Raw genomic sequence first — 20,491 nt, forward strand, 5'->3', positions numbered from 1 at the left:
TCCTGGGGGTGGGAAGGCCCAATACTTAAAGCAACTCTAAGCAAGATGTGGGGCCAGGGAAATGGGACCCCTGGGTCCTGATCAGAAACCTGAAATCAGGGCTCTCGGTTTCTGAGGGACAAAGTCTGAAGTCTAGGAGGTAAATCTGGAAGGGGTGAGCCATGAAGTAGGGGAGCTCATCCAGCAGCTAGGCTTATGGGGATACTCTGGCTACATATCATGAGATCAGAGGAAGAAGAAGAGACCTAGTGTCCGGGGCAGCCAGAAGTTAAAGTGATTGGAGCTTCCCGGGCAAAGGAGAGAGCTCAGAGCTCCTTAGGAAGGGAGGATGACCCGAGAGGGCAGAAAGCCAGATAGAAACTCCAAAACTTTAGGCTTCCCACCTCCTGGAGGGTCTTCCTGGTCCTCAGAAGCCTGTTCTGTTTATCCTCCAGGAGGACTGCAGGCCCTACCCTACCCAATTGTCTCTTCCACCCCAAACTCCTTCCAGGGCCTCCTATCCTACCACCACCCCTTTTCTCTATCTTTTTGCCATTCTCTGATTTGCTTCTTGGAGCTCCCTCCCACAGTTGTTCATGAGTCACAAAGTTATCCACATTTGGGTTTTTGTATTTAGCTACCTTTGACATCCTATTTAAAGTTGGCACAAAGGGGAATGGGTCACCTTGACAGTTGGTGATTTCCCAACCTTTGAAGCCTCCATGTGTAGCCAAAGAGAAGCAAAGGAAAATCACCTGGCTGGCCCAGAAAATGGTCAGAACATTGAAAACATTGGAAATGGTAAAATGGAGGCTTGGAGAAGCTGGATAATAATCACACTATTTGGTATTTATTAATGAGGAAAGTTAAGTGACTTACCCATCTAGAAAATGTTTGAAGATGAACTTGAACTCAGTTCTTTGTGACTCCAAGTCCCCAGCTGTGCCTACTGGGCCTCCTCAATAAATTTAAAGAGGTCATTTTCTGATTGTAGAATTCAGGTTCCAGGCAGAAAATCAAAATAGAAAAGCCTAACCAATAGTTCAGTTGAAGCGAGGGAACTCTAGGAAAGGGTGAAGTTAGAAATCTAGGTTTTAGATTCAATGCTGAGAGAGTGAATAAGCTCTGTTGGGGGAGATGTGACATTGAGAGAATTAGGCTTAGAATTGTCCTAATGGATATTGAAGTCCAGGAAGAAAGGTATCAGTTAGCTATGCTGTTAATTAGGCCTAGATTTGGGAGTTCCCAGTCAGGGATCCAAAATGATGAGATCTAGATTTTGGGGTTACTAGTCAGGGAACCAAATGATGATAAGGTTAGGGTTTCTGGTGGTCAGGGAGTTAAATGATAAGATTAGTGGCAGGTTTGGGGTTGAGGGATCCAAATAAGAGGTTTAACTCCCCTAAATTTCCCTATGATTTGGCACAGGATAGAAAGTTATGGGAACCCCCTTCTGGTGGCACATAGGTTCTTCGTAAAGGAATTTACGAACCCGAAAAGCTAGACTGGTAAAGGAGTATTTTTATTGGCATTGGAAAGTCAGTCTTTGCTATGCGTGAATAGAAAGACTGAATTCCTTAGTGGCAAGGTAAAGTTTCTAGTGGAGGAGTCCTGGCAGAGAGATAGAGAATTTCTAGCAGAGAAATCCTGACAGAGATATATAAAGTCTTGTTAGGGAAATAGGTGAGGAAGATAAAGAGAGGGTATCACTGAAAGAGAATATCATTTCAGTGGGCATAGGTTGCTGCTATGCCAGGAAGAGATTCCTTGGCATGTTAGGTTCTCTGCAAGGCCTGAGCCCCAGGTTGGCTTATTTTATAATAGAAACCTCAGCTACAATCTGGGGGTTGTTCTTGATGGGGGCTGGGTGTGGTCCGAGCCAGAAAATCTTGGAATCGAATGAGTCTTTGGGCTAATCTTTAATTCAATGGAGTTAGATTCTCCAACTCTGGACCCAACTAGCCCTACCTAGATAACAGAAAGAAGCTGTTTGTCCTGTTTCCCTCAGGTGGGGACCTACGACACAGAGTTCAAAGAGAATCTCTCCTTGAAGGAGTTTTAGAGAGAGAGTTGGGGTCCTCCCTCATCACTGTCAAGAGCATGTAGACATGGGAGATCACTTTAATGGAGTTGAGAATCCCAGTCAGCAATTCTGGATATTGAAAGGAAATTCAGGAAACTACCTGAAATGGACAAAGCCCACTTGTGAAGTTCTCCTGGACCAGCACTCAGTAGCTAACATCGTGGTCTCTTTACCCTAGAAAGACAGGAAGATGCAAGCCCCCTCCAAGGTTTGGACTTATTTCTTGAGTTGTTTTAGCTTCTCTGGAACAGAAGAAACCATAAGGTGCAGAAATGCAGCTAACTTGAGTCTAAACTGTGCAGGGAATGTGTGTTGGTGAGTCATTCCCCTCTATACACTTTAAATACCTTTGGAAAAAAGGCATTCACCTATCAAGTGAAAAGCAACCTAGATTAGTGAATAATGAGTGAGGAGGTAGATAGGTAACTATGAGGATAATGATGAATGTGAATTAACATTTCATGAAGGTAAACCATGTCACATTAAGAACTAAAAGGAACTGGACTTACATCCTGCTACACTGGTTACTGAATTCAATCAATCCAAGTTATAAAACTGATACATGGAGTAATTTTCTATGTAACATAATTTATAACTATTCAACTGAATTTATTTCATTTGACTGTCAATTATTTGATCATATTAAAAATCTATGATTTAACTTATTCAGGGTTTTTTTGTTTGTTTTTTTTGGTATTTAGGATTGGGGAAAATGCTCTTGTGTGAAATGTTGACAACATTTCTCTGTCTTTCATCAGCCTTCCCTCTTCCGTTTGTTTTCTCCTTTCCTTTCCTTCTCCCTAAAGAGTAAGATACATTTCTCTATCAATCTAAGTATATGTGTTATTCTCTCTTCAAACCAAATCCAATGAGATTTTAACAGTGCTCATCTCCCTGCCTTCTATACCTCTATTATATCAGGTTTTTTGTTCCTCTTCATGGGTTACAATTTACTCCACTTAACCTCCCCTTTCCTATTCTCCTTATATTATCCTTTTTGTGCCCCTTGATTTCTTTTTTATATCATCCCATCAAACTCAACTTAGACTCATCCTTTCTGGCTATGAATGTTCCTTCAAACTACTCTAATTCTCAAGAGTTATAAGTTACAAGTATCATTTTCCCTTTTAGCAATGTAAACCGTTTAACCTTTAAACCTTAACTATTGAATACCCCTCTTTGCCCCTGAAAGATAATGCTCAGTTTTGCTGGGTAGTTAATTTTTAGTTGTAGCCTAAGCTCCTTTGCCTCCAGAATATCATAATACAGACCCGCCAATCCTTCAATGTGGAAACTGTTCATTCTAGGTGATCCTGATTGTAGCGCCTCAATATTTGATTTGTTTCTTCCTGGCTGCTTTTCATATTTTCTACTTGACCTAAAAAGTCTGGAATTTAGCTACAATATTCCTTGGAGTTTTCATTTTGGGGATACTTTCAGGAGGTGATCAGTGGGTTCTTTCAATGATGATTTTACCCTCTAGTTCTACAATAGCAGGGTAGTTTTCCTTGATGATGTCTAGAAAGTTGCTCATGCTCTTTTTTGATCATGGCATTCAGGTAGTCCAATAATTCTTAAATTGTTTCTCCTGGATCTATATTCCAAGTTGGTTGTTTTTACCATCAGTATTTTTACATTAAAAAAAAAAAAAGCGTTTTCTTCTTGATGTCTTGTTAGGGTTTAAGGACAAAGGTCAAGCCCAATGCAAACAGGAGGTTGAACTTGAGCAGCCAGGAAGTAATTTCTGTGACCAGAAATCGCCTCATGGGTGGGACCCTAGGCATATCGAGATAGCTTCATAATGGGAGACATCTCCATTATGAATTGGCTGTGCATGTGACCTCACAGACCCTACTTTAACTCCGTGTAGGAAGAGGTCCAGCCTCTTTTTCTTGGGGTAGCTGGAGTGGATGGAATTAGCTGAGAGGTAAGGAAGCAGCTAGTGAACATGTGGGTCTTTTGCAGATCTGGTGTTCATGTAGGAGTTAACAAGTGCAATATGTGAGCAAGTAAATAAAAGACTTTAAGTTTGCAAATGGCTGTTCTTGAGCACACTATTGGTTATTAAACTATGGTTCAAGAAATCATAGCCAGAGACCTCTGAAGACCACAGAAGAGGTAAGCCAGTTTAAAGTTAGTTTATGCATTGCAAAAGGCAGTGGCCAGAGGATTCTCTGAAGCCCTGGGAATTAGGAGGGACTGGCAATGTAAAGAGCAAGACTAGGGCATTCGCAAATGAAGTGACTGTCCAAGAACAGATCACAAACTCAGAAGAGGACAGAAGTGGCAAAATACACACATGTAAATCCTCAAAGGGGAATATGAATTGGACTCAAGCTCAAACAGTTGTCTTGGAAGACATCCAACAGAATTTTTGAAATCAAGTAGAAGAAAAATGGAGGAAAGACATGGGAACTATGCAGAAGAATTAAGGGGGGGTGGAGTCAACAGTTTGGAAAAGGAAGGGCAAAATTATATTGAGGAAAATCTTCAAAAATAGTTTTGGCAAAAAGGAAAAGAAATATATTGGAGGAAACAACTGCTTAAAAAATAGAATTGGCAAAATAGTGGTAGGGAAGTCCATTGAATAAAACAAATCTTTTAAAAGTAGAATTAGTCAAACAAAACAAACCAACAAACAAAAAAACTAATCCAAAAGAAAATCAAGAATTAAAATTGGACAAGGGGAAGCAAATGACTCAATGAGACATTGTAAAGAACGTTATGCTTAATCTTGGACAGAAATGAGGATGGAGCTTTGGGGGCTGGGTATGACATCACCGCTGCTACAGAAGTGGGAGGAACTTCATCACTCCCTGATGCCTCTTTGGCCCCACAAGCCAAATGCCAGGCAGTGAATTAGGAAAAGGAACAAGGTTTCTTCTCAGGACCAGGCTTCTCTCTAGTGGTCACTTCCGGCTGCCCCGGGCTGTGGCAGTAGTTAACAGTCGAGGGCCCAGTGCAGAAAACAGCATCCGTGCTCCCCAGTGATCTGGCCAACCAAGCAGCCAAAACCACAGCTGTCTCTTCGCAGTGGCTGACAGGGAGCTGTTGCTCCCGTAGTAGAAGACCCCAGGGAACTGTCAGTAGGCCCCATGGCATGGCCTTAGCATACCTGGTTCTGTCATTTGTCGATGGAGTCAAAGGATTGCTGATAAAGCATTTTCTGAAATTCCTCTGCTGAGATAATTTATGTTACTTATACTTCTCATGAGACAATTGTAGAAGAGATGAGCCGGCTTCATACAGGGCACAGGCAAGAGCCCTACAGGATGGACAGACAGACAAGCATCTACACTGCTGGAAGGAATTTCAAATTGAAGAGATTACTGACCAGGCTTTCTGAGTATTTGGGGGAGTCATAAAGTATATAGATTTTCTTGGTTTTGTTCACTTCAGGAAAACTCCATTCCTTTACATATCAACATGCTTCTCCAAATTCTTCCTAGCCAGTTTCTTATGGCACAATATTCCAATTTGTTTGTGAACCAAAATTCCTTAAGACCTTCTCTAACAGAAGAGCTCCTATTTTCTATTTTGCATCTATATGTTTTTTTGCTGCCACCCCTATCCCCAAATATAAAACCTAAAACACTGCAATGGCTATTTTAGTGTACCTAGAACCATTTTCCCCTTACTTCCTTACATTTGATGCCTTGCCATGGAGTCTTTGTCACCAAGTATGGGCTTTTGATAACCTTTTAATAAATTCTAATACCAAATGGCTTTTCAGAAAAGATGAACCAATTCATAATTACATACACATTGCATTATTGTGCCTCTAATTATATAGCCCCTAACATTATGTACAGCTTTGGGGGTCATCTCTGCCAATTTGAAGAAGGAAAGCTGAAACCACAAAGTTGAAATCTTTCATAAAAGCATCTTAATAAAATATTTTTGGCCTGAACAAATATGGCAAGAAACCTATTTCACTAGTTGTGCAGAAGTCGTATATATAAGAATGATGTACAAATTTCCTGCTTCAACAAGATGTAGATTTGGAATTTCTCACGTCTTTCTACCTCTCCAAACTGCTACTCATACCCCAAAGGTTTAGTGAAGTCTCTGAGTTATTATGGTTAATCGGAAGCTGAGGATCCAGCAAGAAGTGGCAATGAATAGGGTTCATTTTCAAGCTCCACTTTGGCTTCTTGAGGCATTCAGAGTTGAAACAGATCCTGAACCTAATCTAAATGGTCTGAGACCAGTGAAGTTAAATTACTTTCCCAAGAACCCAGAATTTCAAGTCTTGACCTCTGAGTCCCAATCTAGTGATCATTTCATCCCACTATACTGCCTTTCAAAGTGATCAGATGGAAAAGAATCCAATACGCCTCTGAAGGCATTTCCTATTACTAATCACCTTTGATTTTCCCTTTCTCATCCTCTAAAGGGTTACAGCTACAAAAGGCTAATTATGGAAGGAATTAACAACACCCCATATTCTCTGATTGATCTCTAACAAATCCAGTTTCCTCCTTATTTTAATGCCTTTTCATTTCCTAACACATCTTGCAAGAACCAATTAGGTTTTTCTATGAAATTGTTTCCACATTAATGACATTCATAACATTTCTCTCCAGTGTGGATTCTCTGATGTTCAGTAAGATGTGCCTTTTGTCTAAAGTCTTTGCACATTGGTTACACTCATAACGTTTCTCTTCAGTGTAGATTCTCTAATGTAAAGTGAGATTGTTTCTATGGAAAATCCTTTCCACATTGGTTATATTACATTCTCATTCAATGTGGCTTCTCTGATGTCCAGTAAGACTTTTCTTACATCTAAAAGCCATTCCACACTGGTTACATTTATAAGGTTTCTCTCCAGTGTGGATTCTCTGATGTATGGTAAGAGTTGCTTTATCTCTAAAAGTCTTTCCACAATGGTTACATTCATAAGGTTTCTCCCCAGTGTGCATTCTCTGATGTACAGTAAGAGCTCCACTTTCTGCAAAAGCTTTTCCACATTGGTTACATTTATAAGGTTTCTCTCCAGTGTGGATTCTCTGATGTACAGTGAGATGTCCCTTTTTTCTAAAAGCCTTTCCACATTGGTTACATTCATAAGGTTTCTCTCCAGTGTGGATTCTCTGATGAAAAGTGAGAGATTGTTTCTGTGGAAAAGCTTTTCCACATTGATTACATTCATAAGGTTTTTCTCCAGTGTGGATTCTCTGATGTCCAGTAAGAGATTCCCTTTGTATAAAAGCCTTTCCACACTGGTTACATTCATAAGGTTTCTCTCCAGTGTGTTTTTTCTGATGTAGAGTGAGAGAATGTTTGTATGTAAAAGCCTTTCCACATTGGTTACATTTATAAGGTTTCTCTCCAGTGTGGATTCTCTGATGTACAGTAAGAGATTCCTTTTTTGTAAAACCCTTTCCACACTGGTTACATTCATAAGTATGGATTCTCTGATGTATAGTAAGAGATTGCCTTTTTTTAAAAGCCTTTCCACACTGGTTACAGTCATACGGTTTCTCTCCAGCATGAATTCCCTGATGTACAGTAAGAGATTGCCTTTTTGTAAAACACTTTCCACATTGCTTACAATCATAAGGTTTTTCTCCAGTGTGGATTCTCTGATGTTGAGTAAGAGTTCCTATTGTGGTAAAAGTCTTTCCACATTGCTTACATTCATAAGGTTTCTCTCCAGAGTGGATTCTCTGATGTAGAGTGAGAGAATATTTTTGTCTAAAAGCCTTTCCACATTGGTTACAGATATAAGGTTTTTCTCCAGTGTGGATTCTTTGATGTACAATAAGATGTCCCTTGCTGCGAAAAGCCTTTCCACACTGGTTACATTCATAAGGTTTCTGTCCAGTGTGGATTTTTTGATGTAGAGCGAAAGAATTTTTGTGTGTAAAAGCCTTTCCACACTGTTTACATTCATAAGGTTTTTCTCCAGTGTGGATTCTTTGATGTTGAGTTAGATATTGCCTTTTTTTAAAGCCCTGTCCACATTGGTTACATTCATAAGGTGTCTCTCCAGTGTGGATTCCCTGATGCACAGTAAGAGCTCTCTTATTGCTGAAAGTCTTTCCACACTGCTTATAATCATAAGATTTTTCTTCAGTGTGTATTTTCTCATGTATAGCACTGATTTCTTTCCAAGTGAAGTCACAGGGACTCATGAGTGTTTGTTTGTGAGTATGTTCCATCATTTCAAGTCTGATCTCACTTTCTGAAATAAAAAAAGAACAAATTTAAAAAAAATACAACAACCAACAATAAACAGGAAAACATACTACACAAACATTTATATCTACTTTCCTCTATAAGCAGAATAGAAACTCAGTTATTTTTTATTTCCCAGGCAAAAGGACAAATCTTAAATAGGCAGAATCAATTCCTTAAAAACCCATTAGCTTATATCCCAAGGATAATTTAATTTCTAATGTGCTTCATGCACAAACACATTGGATTCTCACAGTAAACCTGTGACAACACAGAATACCTTCATTCTCACTACTTGCACAACTCAGACCATCAACTCAGAGGGATTGAGGGACTTGAACCAAATCCCAGCAGCTGATACAGGAATTCACATTCTGTGAATGGGCCGACTCTGCCTGCAGTATTTGACAAACTAGTTCCATACTCATTTTTTTTTCCCTTTCCTTTCATTATGTGCACTTTCTGGTGATTACTTTCAATTTTTTTTCTTTTAAATTGTCAGAAGTCACATTGAGAACATACTTTATTAAATTTTATCTGAGGCATACCGGGTTCTCTTGCAATACATTTTTTTTTTTTTTTGAGATAAGACATTGCAGGGGCAGCTAGGTGGAGCAGTGGATAGAGCATCGGCCCTGAAGTCAGGGGGACCTGGGTTCATCTGACCTCAGACACTTAACACTTCCTAGCTTTGTGATCCTGCACAAGTCAATTATCTCTAAAAGTCTTTCCACACTGGTTACATTCATAAGATTTCTTCCCAGCATGCATTCTCTAATGTACAGTAAGAGCTCCACTTTCTGCAAAAGTTTTTCCACATTTATAAGGTTTCTTAAACCCCAATCACCTCAGCAAAAAAGAAAAAAAAAAGATAGCCATTGCTTATCATCATATCTCTCTGCATATCATTTTAACAAAAACAGTTGTCTAAAAATGGAAATCACCCACATCTAAAAATATTTGGCATGCAAGGGGGTAGAGCATGCCATTGCAACTCTTTCCCTTTTAAAAGTTCACAAGCTCTTTGAAGAATTGTGACAATAATCCAAACCATTCGACTCCAAAATTTGCCAGTGCTGTATTGAGTGGCAAATTGTTGCTTGGGCAAGTAGAAGCAAATATCCGCCTTAACAAATCTCTTTCTTGGTGACTTCAAATGATCATGAACACGCCGATTTTGGGGTTCATGGGGTGGTTCCTTCAATCTCCGACAGCTTCTAAGTGCAATATATTTTTCAGATTCTCAATCTGAGAACCAATTGTTTCCAGAATTCCAGGAAGGTTGGACATTCATGTACAAAGGGCCACAGGGCTGCAAAGCCCATCCATGGCTCTCTCCCTGCACTAGAGCAGATCTCTCATTGCCGGGTAACCTAGTGATCACAGCTCATCAAATCTTCAATCTCCAGATCAAGATCTGTTTGGGGGGAGGATTATGGGAAAATGGTGGAGTAAGTTGGAAAATTTCAATCTCTCCTTATTTCTCTTACAAATAGAACCAATTTGCACCTTAGTGTGAAAATAGACTGGTGGAAAATCAAGGTCTGGGACGCCCTCCTGTTCCAATCTGAGGAAATCTGAAGAAAGACCCCAGACTGAGGATTAACCCATGTGAAGTTCTCTACCTCTGCAGAAACACCCAGTGGGGACCCCTGAGCTAATTGGGGATAGTTGCAGCATCAGCAAGAACCACAGAGACTTTTGCCTCCTGGACTGTTTGTGGAGCAGGAGTCTGAGTCTGGGAAGACCAAGGGAAGCTCCAAAGATTAGGAACACCAGGCCCAACTGTGCTGAGAAGACCAGGCCCAGAGCCAGAAAAAATCAATACCAGGTGAGTGCAGAGGCAGTGGGGCAGGGACCCTGCTGACTGTAGACACTTGCAGGAGAGGGGAGCTCTTGGGTTTGGGGTTCCTGCTCAGAGGCTAAAGAGAAGCCTGACGCAACATCCTCCCACCCCATGCTTACAAATGCTTGCACTAATACCTTTTACTTAAAAAAAAAACAAAAACCTGCAAAGAAGAGCCCCACATCTGAAACATATTTAAAACCAAATGAGAGACACTGACAAAGGACTAAAAAAAATTAGAACCATCCAAGAAAAACAACATTACACAGAAAAACTTAACCAAATAGGGAAAGAAGGTACAGAGTCTCAAAGATGAAAATAATTCTTTGAAAATTAGAATTGGGCAAGGGGAAGTCAATAAAGGTATGAGAACAAGAATAATAAAATAGATTATAAAGGATGAGAAAATAGAACAGAATGTGAAACATAAGAAAGACAATCAATCAAAACAATCAAAAAACTTGGCTCATGGCCAAAAATATCATATCTAGCACAATTATGTATAATTTTGAATGATAAAAATTCAATGAATTTGAAGATTTTGAAAAACTTTCTATCACTGAAACCTGAACTTAACAGACAATTTAAGCTATAAGAGTCAAAAATCAATATGAAGGAACTCAACATGCACAAACTGTTCAAATATGGAAAACTTGTTTGTTTTCTTCCTTTATGTTTAAGATTCACATCAACAATAGGGCAGCTCAAAGAAAGACTGGCAGAGTTAAGCTAAAAAGAGTAATCCTGTTGTACAAATGAGGTGCAGAGGAAGAATAGACACAGAGGTACTAGAGGCGGGGAGGAGGACTCAAAATTCTGAAAACCTACTCACATCAGGAATGGGTTCAATAGGCAACATTCCATATATACCATGAAAGGCAGAGCACCCCAGAGGGAGGATGAATGGGTTGATGGGGAGCAACAGATGAGGGGAGAAGACAAGGGAGGGAATCCTTGGGTGGAGGGAGGTTAATAGCAAGGCAAGTTATAAAGCAGAATTCAATTAAAGAGTCAGCAGGGGTAGGAAAGTCTTGTGTCTGTATGTGGGGGATAAGTGTTTATGAGTGTGTGTATGAATGGATATATCTACTTAAGTATACATAAATATATCTATTCTTAACTGTAGCTAGGGGTAGGGGAGGATGAAAGGGTGAAAAAATAAAGTGTACAGTAGAGAACCAAAAAACCAATTTACATGGAAATAAAGAAAAAATGGACAGTCATGAATGTAATTTCCTCTACTTAGATACTTTCTTGTTTTAATAATTTCTTGTTATAAATTACGAATCTTCCCTGATATTCGGCTGGCACATGACAATGTTCTCTTTTATTTTGCTTTGTTTTGTTTTGTATTCCTTTTCAGTTTTCTTTTTTTTTTCCTTACTTTTTTTCTTTTTTCTTTTTTTTAATTTAATTTTATTTAATAATAACTTTGTATTGACAGAATCCATGCCAGGATAATTTTTATACAGCATTATCCCTTGCAATCACTTATGTTTCGTTTTTTCCCCTCCCTCCCCCCTCCCCCCCCAAGATGGCAAGCAGTCCTATATATGTTAAATATGTTGCAGTATATCCTAGATACAATACATATTTGCAGAACCGAACAGTTCTCCCGCTGCACAGGGAGAATTGGATTCAGAAGGTAAAAATAACTCGGGAAGAAAATCAAAAATCAAATAGTTCACATTCATTTCCCAGTATTCCTTCTTTGGGTGTAGCCCTTACTTTTTTTTCAAATACAATAAATTAAAAAGAAAAATACTATCTGTGTCTCCATTCTTGAAGCAGTGCTGGAAGCCTACTGGAAAACATGGTCACTAAGAATGCACAGTAGAAGCCATTATGAAATCACCATGGGAGACCACAACCTTTCTACAAAAAAAGACCTTAAAAGGTCACTCATTGAAATGCAAAGGATTGTTTTTTAATTTGAACTTATCCTCTGTTTGTTTCTCTTCTCCCATCTGGCAATTTCTCAAAGGAATTGGTTGGCAACATGGGTTAATCTTTAAGTAGAGTTTCAGTGAGAGTAGCTAATTTACTAATAGTTAAAAAAAAATCTGAATTTTGAATTAAACATTAAAAAAAACAAGAAAACAACACATTTGAAAGTACTTTAAGTACATTTGTGATTTAATGCAATGCTTGTCTCAAGCCCATAAAAATATAACTCTTTTAAAATAGTAATTTACAAATAATTTTGATTGTTTAGCATTTCAAAAAAATGAGACTCTCTCTCTCAAGGGGAGCTTGTCATGTTTCCTTCCACTGTCCACCTCATACATGTGAGACTACTTTCCTCATATTTGTTTCAGAATCAGAATAGAGCTGAGAGTACAAGGGAAAAAGTGTGAACAGGGTCTTGAATTAGCAAGACCTGAGTATTCATCCCACCTCAGCAACTTGCTAGTTAAGTAACAGGACCTCTGTCTGCCTCAGTTTCTTTATCTACAAAAAGGGCACAATAATAGCACCCAAGTTCTAAGATTCTCATGACAATGAAATGAGACAACACTGATACACTGCATGACACAGCAGATGCGGTATAAATGCTAGGGATGGTATTTCATTCTGACCATCATCTCCCCAATTTTACTCTCCTTCTTAAACCATCATTACCTTAATTACTTAGTGATTTAGGGAGGCACTAAATTGATCCAATTTATATGACCCACAGAGGGTTTCTACAGACTTACTAGTGCACTGTCTGCCCCAGCAATCTGTGACCTCCAGGAGAGCAGGGGAAGTCCCTTGTCTCTCTTTATGTTCCTGGGGCACAGCCCAGGGCCTGGCTGATAGGAGGCACTTACAAGTTTGCTGACTTGGAGGAGAAGTAAGAACTGGCTCATCTGGGACAATCTGATCCCCTTTTGGCACTTTCTGAAGAATTCTATTGCCCCAAAGTGAAACAATGACTTCTTATATAATCCCACATGATCACTGGAAGGAATCTACAGGGCCATGGAGTGCCTCCCACTCATTTTAAAAATGGGAAACTGAGGGCAGCTAGATGGTACAGTGGATAGATCATCAGCCCTGAAGTCAGGAGGACCTGAGTTCAAATCTGGCCTCAGACACTTACCACTTTCTAGCTGTGTGACCCTGGGCAAGTCACTTAACCCCAATTGCCTCAGCAAATAAATAAATAAATAAAATAAAAATGGGAAACTGAGATTCAGTGACTGGCAGAGGAGATTCTGAGAAAGATCTTCCTAAAAATTATCTGAAGAAGAATAACAAGGCTGGTCTTTCTCCCCCAAACCCAGCATTTACTTCAGAGTAACTCCCAGAACCCTTTTGTAACACTCATATCCCTACTTTCACCTCACCTGGAGAGCAGCTCCTCAGGCCTTCTTGCTCCAGTATCCAGGGGACTTTCCTCTGCTCAAAATAAGAGATCACGTCTTCTCTGGAAACTGGAAGCCCTGGGCATGGAAATCAGTGAGGGATAAAGAGAGAAGCTTGAAATTTAGTTTTCTTTAGGGAATGGAGAGAGGATCCAGGGCTGTTCCACTGAGATTCAGCCCATTATATTGAAACATATATGAGTCTGTGGTCACCCACTAGTGCTTATAATGAAAGAAACTCATAACAGGGTTTGTCATATCCTGTTGTGACAACTTTTTTTGGAAGAACAGTCAAACGGTTTCCCCCACCTGTTATCTGGTTAGGTTACATTCTGGCAGGCGCTTATAATCCCATACCTGGGTAAAAAGGTTTATTGGGCCAGATGTAAAATTATGCCATACATGTTTCTATTAGTTCTTTATCTGTACACAAATCACATTTTTCTTCATTTGTACTTTTATGATTAATCTGGCTACCTTGAATAGTCAAAATAACTAATTTGCTGGAAGTTTTTTTGTAAAAAATATTATTGTTTTCCCACCACTGGTGCTGGAATTTGAAGGCAAGAGGAAAGAAGCTTCAGGACAAGTTTCCTATACTAGAAACAACCATGGGCTTTGGGCTACAAAGTGATGCTTGCTAAAAAGAAGAGTATTCAAAATCCTAGCCCTGTGACAAATAGGGACAGCTTGTCAGTAATAACTGTGGGAGCAATTTTTAGAGCTCTGGTTGGCCAGTCTGTGTCCAGGTAGAGGTCAGCCAAAATAAGCTCAGAGTAGTTCCTTGGGTGAGATGCTTCCACACTGGTTTCATCTCTGACTTGAAGCTACCTAGAAGTGGTAAGAGCTTCAGGAGCAACCAAGGACACCCTCAGTTTTCTATCACAGAAGGCAAAAACAACGAGGAGGACTCTGGTGCTTGAACATAGCAGACCAACATTTTCTCCTTTCCAACTGATATACCCCCCAACCCTGCACCCCAGGAAATGATGATACACCCTTTGATTGCAGATTCAGAGTTACCCCGGGAAATGTCCTTACCCAGAGACAGCAGGTTCCGGGCATTCTCCAGCATGACTTCCTTGTACAACTTCTTCTGGGGAGGGTCCAAGAGGTCCCACTCCTCCAGGGTGAAGTCCACAGACACATCCCTGAATGTCACCAAGTCCTAAAGCATCAAAGTCATGAGACATAGAGCTGAAAGTCATTTCAGAATTAAAAAATGCAACCAACCTTCTCCAATTAATAAGAGGAAACTCAAGCAGAAAAGAGATTTGCTAAAGCTCATGCTTATTTCTAAGTGTCAGAGATGGCTCCTGCAACCAAGGTCATTAAGAGTCTTATTGGGGGGTGAAGGGAACAGCTAGGTGGCACAGTGGATAGAGCACCAGCCTTGAAGTCAAGAGGACCTGAGTTCAAATCTGCTCTCAGACACAACACTTCCTGGCTGTGTGACCATGGGCAGGTCATTTAACCCTAATTGCCTGGGGGGGCAGGGAGTCTTACTGAATTTTGGAAAAAGTATTTCATACCATCAGCTGGAATAAAGTTACGAACTGTTTTATTACTGAATGCATTTCCTTGTGGAATCAGGAGGAGTTTGTGTTTTTTTCTGTGAGGTAGATGGATCTGTGGAGAGCAAGAGGGTAATAGAACCTTTCTTCTTCAGCAGAAGTGATTTAAGTGATATATTCTAAAGAAAATTCTGTAAAGACTTTGTGAGAAGTTGGCAAGTACAGCATGCTCTGGGAAAAAAGTTTTATTGCTTCCCTGAGGTCACTCTGAGTATGATGTTAGTATGGGCAAAACAGCTCATGCCTTTGTCACTGTTTTCATTTGTTTCAAGCCTATTAGCCTTAATTGTAATATTTCATTATAGAAAAACAAGAATAAGTAGAAAAGAAGCTTCTTTCATTACTTACAAAAATTCATGAGAAAAAATATTGCCGGTTTTTTTTATCAGAAATAAACATTTTACCAAGATGCCTAGAAATGTATAATCTTGGCAGAACAAGAATCATGTATACAGGAGATGGTGGGCAGAACTGGGAATACCCTCATATTCAGGAGGGCTCATCTCTACAAGTACATCATTTTGGATTTCTTCTTTGAAACATCTGGTTTTTGTTCTGATGTGGACTTTGAGCTTATTCACTCCCTTTGTCAGCAAGAACCCAATCTGCCATTATCAGGCATAATCAAGTCCCAAACTAGCCTGTCTGCATAGAGTGACTGGGAGAATGGAAATCTATTCCTCAAACCTCTGAGCATCTGTAAATAACATTTGAGATTCTGATTACCATGCTTTGAGTCTGGGACCTGGTCTGCCAGGTGGATCCCAACTGGCTCTTATTTGATCCCTCCCTGTGAACTCCCAAATTCTTGTCTGGTACTTCCCTCTCCTGCCTTAAGAAACCTCCAACCTTGTATCTCACATATCAAGAAGTCTCCATGATCAAGAGCTTTGCTAAGTCCTTTTTAGGACAAAACCTACTATGGAGAACACTCTCCCTCCCTCCTCATAGTGCTTTCAATTTACCGTGACTTTGTCCTTACTAGAGTTAACTCTGGTTAGTTTGTTTCTAGGCTGTCAGTTAATGGAATTATCCACTATATTCCTTTAATAGAGTCTTCCCAATTCTTTTCCTAGGTAATCCTATTGCTCTTTTGGCAATATTTCATATTTCCCCCTGCTGGTTCTCATTTTATCTCTTCATTTTCTCTAGTCTCTTCTCCTAAATAAACCTACCTTTTGCCAAAGAGAATGGCCTTTATGAACTTGGGACATGTTTGTTTCTAACTAGGAATTACTACCCTGACTTGCTCATGGCCTTTGTGTAATCCACATTTCATCTTTCATTTTCTCTTCTATTTTTTCTCTTTTGAACAACTGCTGAATGTATTTCTCCTTTACACTTTTTGACATTCCCAGGGATTGAAGAATATTATCTTTTCTCTAGAGTTTCACCCAGCTAGCCTTTCCCATGACTAGCTTGTAAGCTTTCTTGAGAATGAAGCTCCTGATGGCCAGGAGAAAATCTCTGAATTCTCTATCTACCTGGAACCACAGATCAATTCCGGAAAGAGATCTATCTCTGAATGAAAACTCCCAGAAACACCATAGCCAAAATGCTGACCTTCTAAGTCAATGAGAAAAATCCTGCAAGGAGCCAGCAACTCCAGGACAATTCATGCACTCAAGGAGCACCCTTCGGACCAGATACAATAGGACAACTATTAAGGAGCAGAGAACTTGGAATAAGACAGGCCAGAAGGCAAAGAACATGATCTTATGGCCAAGAGTAATTTGTGAAATAAAACTGAATATAATGCTAGAAGGGATAAAGGACTTTTATGGAAAGTCCTTCCAAATATTCTTAATGAAAAGACCATAAATGGAGAAAACCTTAGAAATTCAAGCACAAGTGAAGAAAAATACAAAAAAGTAATCCAGGATTAGTCTTGAGGAACTCAAAAGGACAAAGTAGTAATATGCAATCATGGTGAGATGAGAAGCGTCCCCTCTGGATGCTTGGGAATCTAAGTAAAGTTGGGAGTGATTCTGTTATGTCTTGAGGATCTTCTGGAGAGACTGGAAAGAAGAGGGGAAGAGGAAAACCCTAAGGTGGATGGAGAGAAAGGAGGGCTGGGAAATGTCACCTCAGGTAAAGACATCTCTACCAATAAGGAGGAAGGAGTAAGTGGGAACATCTGATGTCTGAACTTCAGTCATCTAGTCCAGGGAAGGAAGAACACACACAACACAGAGATGAATGAAAAAACACATTTTACTCACCAGTGAAAAGGAGGGGAAGGATTAAAATGGGGAGAATAAGAGGTCAGAGTGATTAAGGGAGGGATTAGTCCCAAGCAAAACAAATTCAAAGGATGTACAAGATTATATAGTTTTCTTCGTATGTAAGGAGAATCAGAGGGATTACCTGTTCATGGGGAATTGAGTGAATAAATCAGTTCCATAAATGTAATGGAAGACTTTTGCACTGAACCCAGATTAGCATAAAGACTCACCAAGATTCCAGAGGAACAATAATAATGAAACATGCTGTCTACAATTTACACGTAGAAGACTGGTACAGGTTGAGAAATATTTTTTAGGACATATTGGTGGGATTTATTTTTCTTCAGATTAATTGTACATTGTGAATAACAGATTTGTGCTCTCAGTGGGGCAGGAGGTGAAAAACTGAGGAGATAGATGTCTGGGTTGATATGGAAGTATGTGTACATGTGTGTATACAGATATAGGAACTCTGATGAATGCAATGCTCAATCACTTCCTGAGGACAGATGGTGACACGTTTTCTACATCTTGATACAGAGATGATCCTCAGAGTACAGACTGGCATATAATGTTCCTTAGAAATTTTGTTTAGCTTGATTATATATATTCTTGTGAAAGGTGGTTAAGGTTTTTTTGTTTTTTTTTTTTTTGCTTTCTCAGTTGGAAGAGATGGGAAGAAGGGGGGAGAGAGAAGGCTAATTTTTGTTGTAAAAAAAAAAATTACAATTAAAAAAATAAAGTATATCAATATCCTTCCCTACTCCCCCCCTCCACTTAACTCCCAGATTTTCCTGACCTCATTAAAAAAAAAAATGGGGGAAATGATACCTGGCTTGCAGGTTTTGTGAGGATCCCGGGAGTTATTGGCAAGGTGCTTAACTCAAGTGTCTGCGCTTAGTAGGTACTTTATAACCAATGCTGGTTTTCTTCCTTTGCCCAGGCTTGAAGTTGAAGACTCCCCTGATGGTTGTCAAAGGTGGTACCTCCCTGCTGAGCTTATCAGCCACCATCTCCTGGAGTTCTGTCCTTCCCTGCTACATGGTTAGGTCAGTTCTGCTTATTTATAACATGACAAAGTTGCCCCAGGAGCAGACTCACAGAGTGGGCAAAGGCTCCACGTGCCTCCCTTCAAGCAGCGTTCTGCAGGGCTCTGGACAAAGCAGTGAGGCTGCCTGGAGGCCTCAGGATCCAACCCTGGGAAAGCAGGGTCCTGCAGATATGACAGATTTCCCAAGATGGCCCATTGCCGCCCCCTGCTCTGCTGACCAGTGAGCTCCCCCAGGAAAGCAAGGGGAGCCTTGGGCGCTCAGGCTAAAGAACTGCAGCGTCCTGACTGAACGCCCTCTCTCTGCTGTGCTCAGGTAAGCCTCCTGTTACAGGTGGGAGGGCCCTGCAGGTCTGCCTGTTCTGAACATGCAAACTAAGCATTGCCAGGGGTCAGTCCCATCCATGAAGCTCTTCCAGGTCAAAGCAAGACCTGCTGAAGGCGACAGCAGGGTCACAGCTTCCAAGAAATTGCCCCATCCCATGACTCACTGACGGGCTCTTTTCCTCCTTCCTTTCTCGCTGCTGTTCTCAGGGTCTCTGCCAGTGCCTGGGCTCGGCTCGGGGTAGCCCCCATAACACCACCAGGAAACCGGGTTCAACAGTAACAGGGCCTGTAGGGCTGGAGCCGGGAACCCCGGGGCAAGGAGGAGAATCCCAGGAGCTGCTTTGCCTGGGCCAGGAGAGGTCTTAGAGACATCAGGGCCTAGATCAGCCCCGGGAGTTTGTGCCCTGGGGACAACATTGCAAAGAACAAGAACTGGGGAAGCCAGAAGAGCTCGGCTGCTGGTCTGGGCTAACAAGGGTGAAAGGTGAAGGGTGAAGGGTGAAGGGCTTTCCTGGATCTCCAGTTGTTATGAAGGGAGAGCCTGGCTACCAGAAAGAGAAGGGAAGGGAGGGTGTGTATGAGTGTGTGTGTGTGTGTGTGTGTGTGTGTCTGTGTGTGAGTGTGTGTGTGTGTGAGTGTGTGTGAGAGTGTGTGTGTGTGAGTGTGTGTGTGTGTCTGTCTGTGTGTCTGTGTGTGTGAGTGAGTGTGTGTGTGTGTGTGTGTGTGTGTGTGTGTGTGTGTGTGTGTGTGCTCGCCATGCTAGGCAGGCATTCAGAGAGCACAGCCCGACCCCTGGGGAACAAAGGGCAACGAGGGAGGGGGTCGTCCTTGTCAGTGACTTGGAAGGAGAAGGAGCTTAAAACACAGGGAGGACACGCTTGTGGCTGGGTGGGCCTCACAGGGCTCAGTGAATCAGGGAAACACAGAGCAGGAGGAGGAGCAGGGGGAGGAGGGGGGCAGCGTTGTTCCTACTGTGCTCAAGCTGACACCGACTTCGGGAAAGGCGCAGCCCACAAGTAAGGCAGGGCCAGCTTCACACCCCGCTCCATGGCTCCCCACACTTGTGATGGCTGATGGGGGTCAGGTCTGGATGGAGGGCACTCACCTGAGCAGGTGCCAGGCTCCCAGGGCCCATTCCCTCCGGCTCCAGGCTCCCTGGGTACACAGAAAAGTAACAAGGTGACTCCGTGTTGTAAAGTTCCTCTGACTGGGCCCTAGTCTCTACCTCCCAGTCCTGCCGCCCCCAGCCTTTATGACCCCACAAAGGGAGCAGCTACCAAAGGCCTGAGTAGTGGAGGTCACAGCCCACCCAGAACAGTTGGAATTCTTTGCTTTTCAGAGCCCCGTGAGACCACCAGGAGCCTCCGGGAAAGTCCAGACAAAATGCGGGCTGGGAGTGAGCTCCGAGGGCTCTGAGAGGAGGGGGGCCGGGGAAGGAGAGGTCTGGGGAGCAGGGGGAGGGGCTCGGAGGCGAGACAGACCAATACGGGTGCCGGCAGGGAGGGCAGGGCTAGCAGAGGGAACAGCTGAGCCTGGGGAGGCAGGAAGCCTGTATCCCCCGAGCTTCCCCTGGGAGCTGGGAAAGACTGCGGGGCTGCTCGGGGGAGCCGGGGCTGGGAGTCCCTAAAGGGAAAGTGCAGCCAGGGAGCCGCAAGTCTGAGACCAAGAGCTACGGATTCAGTTAAGGAGGAGCAGAAAAGAGCGCTGGTCACTGGGTCCAAGGTGGGCTCCTGGGGGTAGGAAGACGGGATACTCAAAGGGACTGGCTCTGAAGGAGGATCTGAATCTCTTAGCAAGAAGTGGGTCCAGAGAGACAAGACCCCCGGCTGATCAGAAGGCTGAAATCAGCGCTCCCGGATTCCAAGGGACAAAGTCTGAA

At 41.7% G+C, this 20,491-nt stretch overlaps 1 protein-coding gene across 2 annotated transcripts in view; it reads right to left on the bottom strand.

The window, feature by feature from the left end:
* The window catches only part of LOC127552252 (zinc finger protein 260-like), a 46,133-nt gene that overhangs the window by 16,632 nt on the left and 9,010 nt on the right, over window positions 1-20,491 (bottom strand). The window contains exons 2-5 of one of the 2 annotated variants that reach the window (XM_051982857.1): window positions 19,718-19,767; window positions 14,480-14,606; window positions 13,421-13,516; window positions 4,186-8,249 (exon numbers count right to left, since the gene is read on the bottom strand). The exons of the other annotated variant lie outside the window; for it this stretch is intronic. Coding sequence (XP_051838817.1) covers window positions 6,802-8,249; window positions 13,421-13,516; window positions 14,480-14,606; window positions 19,718-19,747 — 1,701 coding nt within the window. The 5' untranslated portion in view covers window positions 19,748-19,767 and the 3' untranslated portion in view covers window positions 4,186-6,801. Of the gene's footprint in view, window positions 1-4,185; window positions 8,250-13,420; window positions 13,517-14,479; window positions 14,607-19,717; window positions 19,768-20,491 lie in introns of those variants that run through there. 2 annotated transcript variants of the gene reach the window in all.

This window comes from Antechinus flavipes, chromosome 2 (assembly GCF_016432865.1).
Source record: "Antechinus flavipes isolate AdamAnt ecotype Samford, QLD, Australia chromosome 2, AdamAnt_v2, whole genome shotgun sequence".
NCBI lineage: Eukaryota > Metazoa > Chordata > Mammalia > Dasyuromorphia > Dasyuridae > Antechinus > Antechinus flavipes.